Below are 6,841 nucleotides of genomic sequence, written 5' to 3'. Positions count from 1 at the left end.
ATTATTTCTATCCAAAAAAATGGACAATTGTCATTCACATTAATTAAACATTTTTTAATAGTATTTTGGTGCTTATAATAATGGAGGATGTGGGATTTCAACTTTTAAGAGACCATTGAATTATAAAGCTCTCAGCAAAAATAAAATATAATTACTAACAAACAAAAGCTCATAAGAATATGCTAATAATTTTTTAACTCAACTAGTTAGCACATTTTTACTTTAAAAAAAAAATAGTTAGCACCTTTTGATTTTTTAACCAAGATATTCATGATTTAATTCTCTATTAACTATTTCTCAAAAAAAAAAAAAAAAAAAAATCACCCATTAACTATTGAACTATATATCTTCATCAATTATGGATGGTACTGTGGTAGTTGCCTATCAATAAATCATTCACAGGATGGGTATGATATTGGGCTTTAACCTTTTGCCACTTTAATACCGTGTGAACCTAATGTTTTCCATGTACCAGCTTGTTGCTGCTTCTGTGTTTCTGCTGAGTGCAGCTGTGTTTTGGACTTTGTTGTCTTTCTATTTCAGCTTTTTGAATGAAATCCGGTCCAATAAAAAATACCGTCTGAACGTGGCAGCACCAATGAAAAAAAGCCATTGATACATGTGCTACATAGATTCTTATATTTAGATTATAAAATCTTATTGTGTTATGAGTATGCATGACAGTGAAGGAGGTTGGATTTGAACCATAAATCTTCTAAGCATAGAGAGAAAGCAATACTATTGAACTATTAAATTATTGATAAAAATAAAACATAATTAATAACAAACAGAACCCCGTAAGAATATTCTTCATCCATTATGAATGGGTAGTAATCTATCAATAAGTCATCAATAAATTTGATGTATGAATATTGGGTTGCAACATCTGGCCACTTGAATATTGTGTCAACACGGGCAGCAATATTGATTAAAAAAAGCCATTCTCATCTAAGGAAAATTATTAGGTACACCTGAAATACTATAAATGCATATTTTTTCCTCTCATATAAATACTAGGTTTCACCATGAATTTAATTAGTGAGACCCACCATTCATGTGAGATGATGAAATATGTATTTATGATACTCTGAGAGTACACAATAATTTCTCTTTATCCAATACGTCAAGTATTAGAATTCTCTTTATTTGAAATGGATCTTTAAAATAATATAATTTAAAATTGTATTTAGTGATATGTCATTAAATGATATGGCATTTTGCATAGAGCATCCACAACAGCTGTGGTATAATTTATGTCATTTTGCCACACTAAAGACCTACTTTATTATTTTACCACATCATTTTACAATATCCCATTTATCAGATGTTTTATCATTCAATCCTATACATTAAAATAATATTTACTACATATTAAAATAATATAAACAACACAATAAAATAATATATCTAACACAGTAATTAGCAACCACAACACTGCTGCTGCCGCCGCCACCGCCGCCACCCCACCACCACCACCACCATTGTGGCAGTCACAATCCATTGCAAAACAAAAAATTGAAAACAAAACCACCACCATAACCACCGCTCACCACAAAACCCATTAAAACCCAGAAAACACAAAAAACCCATTAATCAAACCTAGAAAACACAGCAACTCAAACACAGAAAACACAACCAAAACCCACTAGACTGGCAACCCAAACCCACGAAACTACTAGCACCGCCAACCCAAAGCCACGAATCCACTTGCATCGGCAACCAAAACCCATTAGCACCGACAACCCACGATTCCGATCTCACCTCAACGTCGATGCCCACGTCGATTCCAATCCCATAATCGTGATGAACACTCCGGCGGCAGACCTCACCCTCACGAACCTCGCTTATTGCTCGCACGCCGATCTTCATGGCTTCGCCGTCCCTGGCACCAAGCTCTACCTCGCCTCCATCGCCGATTCCTTTGTTCTTTTTGGGTTTGTGATGATTCCATTTATGGGTTTTGTTTTAAACTGGGAATTGGATTTGAGGATTTTTGGGTTTGATTTTTGGATTTGAAGAAAGAAGATTTTTGGGTTTGATTTGAGGAAAGAACACCGGTTTGGGAGAGAGAGACAGATTGTGAGGAGAGGTGTTTGTGAGGAGAGGAAAGAACACCGGTTGGGGAGAGAAAAAATCAATTAAAAAAGTGAGAGGAGAGAGAAAAACCGAATAAAAAAATAATAAATTTATACCACATTTCGTCCGTACGGTGGCAAATATATGAAGTTACTGTTCAATGTTATATAATTTATAAGATTTGGAACATCTGATAAATGAGGTTTTTTGGTGTTAGATGTGGCAAATGTGCCAAATATTTGACATTTGGCACATTTACCACATCTAGTGTGGATGCTTATCATATTCAAGAAACTAAAATTTTTAATTATAATTTTGTAACATTATGAGAGAAAATTTAAATTTTAGATATCTATAACACCATATGATGTTAAGCTGTTGAATTACAAACCTTTTTGAAACATTATTTGTAGTGGGATATAGCATCACTAAATCTTTTTAACGTGGCAATTCTTGCATAGATATAAATTGGTCCCCCTCTAAGATCGCTATCATCAAATCAACTATAAGTTGGTAAGCATATCCACTAAAATGGCAATATTGGGATTGATTATTGAACATTAAATATGATGTAAGCATTTAAAATTAAGAGAAATAAACATGACAAGTCAACTACTTTTTTGTACTGATGAAGTGGTCATAAGACTCATATATTGCTGCACAATTGATGGAGGGAAACTCTTGACCAGCCACCGGCCCACCAGCAACCTTTTATGACCAGAAGCTTGTCCGGATAACCATGACTATTGATGACGTCGAAAACCGTCACCAATGGGTCACACCGTACTCGCGACTCGAATCGAACCTGCACGACGAAACAAACAAAAGAATCCTTCGGAGAAGCACCGGTGTGGTGCCGGCCGAAGGCTCTCCGACGGTCAAGTTAGAATTCCTTTGTTTTACTTAGTGCGTTAGAGAGGGTTCATAAAAACATACCTCGATTTCTGTGGGTATTACGCCTTTTATAGTGATAAGGGGTTGACTTTCCCTTTTTGGTTCCCACATCTTTTCAATGTGGGACTCTATTCCCAATTCTTCCAAACGTGGTGAGCAAGGATTCTCATTACCGGACCATGGGCCCTTGCTGCGTCAGTAATGATGGGCCTTCAAAGCTGGGACCATACTTACGCAGGCCCAAGAGACCCAATCCGTCAGGCCCATTAAGGTAAGCCCATCATGCCCAATATTTTATCATCTTCAGTTGCCCTCTTCACCCCAATGATCCGTCACCTTTAAGGTCAAAGGATCAGTGGGGTGACGGTCCTTACATATGGCTATGACGGATTCATGCAAAATAGAACGACGGTCCCAGCTGGATCAACCCGTCAAAGGAAGAATCATCAAGTTGACGGATACATGGCGGGTACAAATCTGTTGGTACGTACTGACAGGTTGTCAGCATTTATTAAGCATGCCACGTGTCACTCTCTGAATGGTCGTTGTATAGGATCGAAGCGTCGCTTCGTCTTCCGTGCACTTCCTATATATATAAGGCGCCTTACTCTTTCATTTTTTAATTTTCACTCAGAAAACACTTGTCAGAGCGAAGTCGTCAACCCTGTCAGAGCAAAGCCGTCAACCTTATCAGTGCAATCCGTCGAGGACGAATACTTGCTGATTACACCAACCGTCACCTATCCTCTGCTAAGTTCGGTAAGTGCTTCTATTTTACTATAGTCAAGTTACATTTTCGTCCATGCATTGTTGTTAGGCTTTCCATACCCGTCAACACTTTCAAACCCGTCGGTCTTAGGTTTTATTGTCAACTGTAGGAAATGTCTAGTGCGTCAAGTAACCAGTCGGTGGTTCGTGATGGGACGGAATACGAGGATGTATACCCGTCCGGTCATAAAGACCAAGAGAGCCCCGGCGAAGATAGGAGTCCGTCTGCCTCCTCTTCGTCCTCAACAAATGAGGATGTGGAGATAGTCGAAGTAGAGGGTTCCGATGATGACGGGGATCGACCACTGGAGTCCGTCGTAGGCGCTGATGGACTAAGGCAGTTCATCATGTTGCCAGAGTGGACTGTGCATAGGTTTACATCCGTCATCAGGGAGAAACATTTCAGCACCTTCAGGACCAACTTCCAAATCCCAGACTATGTCTCCATCCGTCTACCATATGGGTCGGAGAAGTGTTATTACGAAGGGGTAGACGGTGTAGGAGTGTACGAGCAGGCATTGAAGGCTGGACTTCGATTCCCGCTTTCTACACTTCATAGGGAACTCTTGCAGTATCTGGGGTTGTCCGTCACCCAGATATCCCCTAACGCCTGGAGGGTCTTCATAGCCATGGAGATCCTTTACGGTGCAATGTCAAACGGGGAAAGGAAGTTGACGGTCCGTGAATTTCTTCACTGTTACCGTCCAGACGAGATCTCGGGATCAAGGGGGATGTACAGTTTTGCCAGTCGGAGCCCCTTGTTGAAGGTGATCTTTGAGACCCCAGACTCAAATAGAGACTGGAAGAGTCGGTACTTTTTCCTGGAGGGTGACAGATGGATGAACCATCCAGGGGAGACGGATTACATGCCCGTCGACACAACTTGGGCAGTTATAAATCAGACACGTATGCCTCCGTCTAAATTTTGTACTGCCTTTCACATCCGTCCAGTTATATGTGTATATCTTGATCATTTTTCTTTGCAGGTAGACGGCGCCCTCAAGTCAGCCTCGAGGAGTTTAGCTTTCTTGAAAAGGTTTGCAAGAAGACTACGCCGGAGGAAAGGACTTGGGCTAAGTTGGTGAATCCGAGGACCATACATTGGTACTGCGACGGTCCTGAGCCCACCCAAGAAGCAATAAGATACGACGAGCGCGTTCATAAACGTAAGCCCGTCGACTTTACTTTGCCATTTACTTAGCTTTATTTTGTTTTAATTTCATCCGTCATTATTTGCAGAGATGGAGGACTCAAAAAGGAGAGCTCTGATCAAATCCCAAGCCGTCAAGAAGAGGGAATCCGGCGAGGTGGTTCCTAAGGTGTCGGCTTCAGCACCTAAGAGGAAACCAACATCAAAATCTGACCGTCCATTCAAGCAACCAAAGGTCTCACTTGAACCTGTGGTTGGTTTAATGGCTGAGGGTATCAAGACCGTCACTCCAGCTAAGAAGGGGACGGGTAAAGGACTGATGACGGCCCCAGAGGGTAAGCAAGAGAGACCTCCTTCCCTTCTCCGCGACGACTCCAAGTATGCATTGGAGAAGCTGTCGTCCATCATCACGGCAGAAGACTACGAAGATCTGGGAAACCATTCGACGGAGGCCATGGGGGAGACGGGCCTCTTTGCCGTCGCTCAGGTTGGCTATGTCAAATAAGTTTTTATACTTTTCTTTTTTCTCTTTTTTTTTTTATTTACATTATGTGACGGTCTCTTTTCTACTCGCAGTCCTTGGTCATGATGAAGGGTCTACTGGACCGGTGTCTCAACCGTGAGAGTGCCTTGGACCGGGTACGCGCAAAGGCAGAGCAGACGGAGGAGGAGCTCGGACAACTCCATCAATGGAGGTCCAAGATGGAGAGGAAGCTGGAGCTTTCTGAGAAGGTGAGGAAGGAGCTGGAGGAGAAGACGGCCACTGCGCTGACGGCCATAGAGAATAAAGAGGCGGAGATCAAACAACTCAAAGTTGAGATCCGTCAGGCGAAAGAGGCAGCCGTCGAGGAGTATCGATGCTCGGAAACCTGTTTGGGCGAGCTGTCGGACTCCTTCCTTCAAGGCTTTGATGACTCTCTCCGTCAAGTCAAGAAGGCTTATCCAGAGCTGGATTTGACGATGGTCAAACTTGAAGATCAAGCCCAGACTTCTGCCCTCCCCGTCGCCTCAGAAAATACGGAGGACCTTTTTGGCGACGGTGCTGCTCAAGGAGACGGAGATTCCGCCCCGTCGAAGGATGTCCCGGTTACTGAAGAAAAGAAAGATTGATGCATATGTACTTTATTTTGTGAACAATCCGTCCTTCTTTTTTATTCATTTTTTAAGACAATCCGTCCTTTTTAATTGTATTAAACATTTGCCTTTGGGGGCTTTTTGCTTAATGTTCAGATATGCTTTTTACAATTGTTTGGTATTTTGTCTAAAGCTCCGTCTCCCTTCTTGAGGAAGGATTTTTTGTGAGAATATTTCTGTGACAATCCGTCCGCATTGTAGACTTATTTATCTTGTGTTGATTGAGCATTTACATCGTTTAGAATTTTCCTTTTCCGTCTGTTTTGAGAGGTTTATTAGTAGAACCGTCCACTTTGTGGCGTTGTACATCAATTTCAAATATATCGCGTATTTGATGGACTTGTAAAAAATTTTAACGTAGTTAACTTCCGTCCACTTTGCGAGCACGCTCGTCTATTTTTTCAACATCTTAGTGATCTGTCCACTTTGTGCACTAATTTCATCACCTTAGTGATCCGTCCACCTTGTGGACTCAATTTCAATCACCTTAGTGATCCGTCCACTATGTGGGCTCAGATTTTGCGTCCGTCCATCCTGTGGACTTAAGGTATTCATCCGTGTAGGGTGATCCGTCCACCTTGTGGACTTAGGGTGATCGCCTCTGTGGGATGATCCGTCCATCTTGTGGACCTCATATTGTATCCGTCCATCTTGTGGACTTAAGGTTATCATCCCGGTAGAATGATCCGTCCACTTTGTGGACTTCATATTGCATCCGTCCATCTTGTGGACTTAAGGTTATCATCCCTGTAGGATGATCCGTCCACTTTGTGGACTTCATATTGTATCCGTCCATCTTGTGGACTTAAGGTTATCATC

General features: G+C 41.7%; 1 protein-coding gene across 1 annotated transcript; it reads left to right on the top strand.

The window, feature by feature from the left end:
* Positions 1 to 3,609: 3,609 nt before the first annotated feature.
* On the top strand, positions 3,610 to 6,139 carry LOC126710268 (uncharacterized). The gene is made up of 4 exons (XM_050410651.1): positions 3,610 to 3,729; positions 4,725 to 4,904; positions 4,978 to 5,375; positions 5,465 to 6,139. Exons 3-4 carry the CDS (start codon positions 4,980 to 4,982, stop codon positions 5,996 to 5,998), a joined length of 930 nt encoding a protein of 309 aa, XP_050266608.1. The 5' UTR covers positions 3,610 to 3,729; positions 4,725 to 4,904; positions 4,978 to 4,979; the 3' UTR covers positions 5,999 to 6,139.
* The last annotated feature ends 702 nt before the right edge of the window (positions 6,140 to 6,841 follow it).

The sequence above is a fragment of the Quercus robur genome, chromosome 12, assembly GCF_932294415.1.
Source record: "Quercus robur chromosome 12, dhQueRobu3.1, whole genome shotgun sequence".
Lineage (NCBI taxonomy): Eukaryota > Viridiplantae > Streptophyta > Magnoliopsida > Fagales > Fagaceae > Quercus > Quercus robur.
This window is presented reverse-complemented; position numbering and strand designations above follow the sequence as displayed.

Bases quoted from the DNA above. Each gene is read 5' to 3' on its own strand.
- LOC126710268 (XM_050410651.1), top strand. From the start codon at position 4,980: ATGGAGGACTCAAAAAGGAGAGCTCTGATCAAATCCCAAGCCGTCAAG. The intron at 5,376-5,464 runs GTTGGCTATGTC...TTCTACTCGCAG, and splicing joins GCCTCTTTGCCGTCGCTCAG to TCCTTGGTCATGATGAAGGG.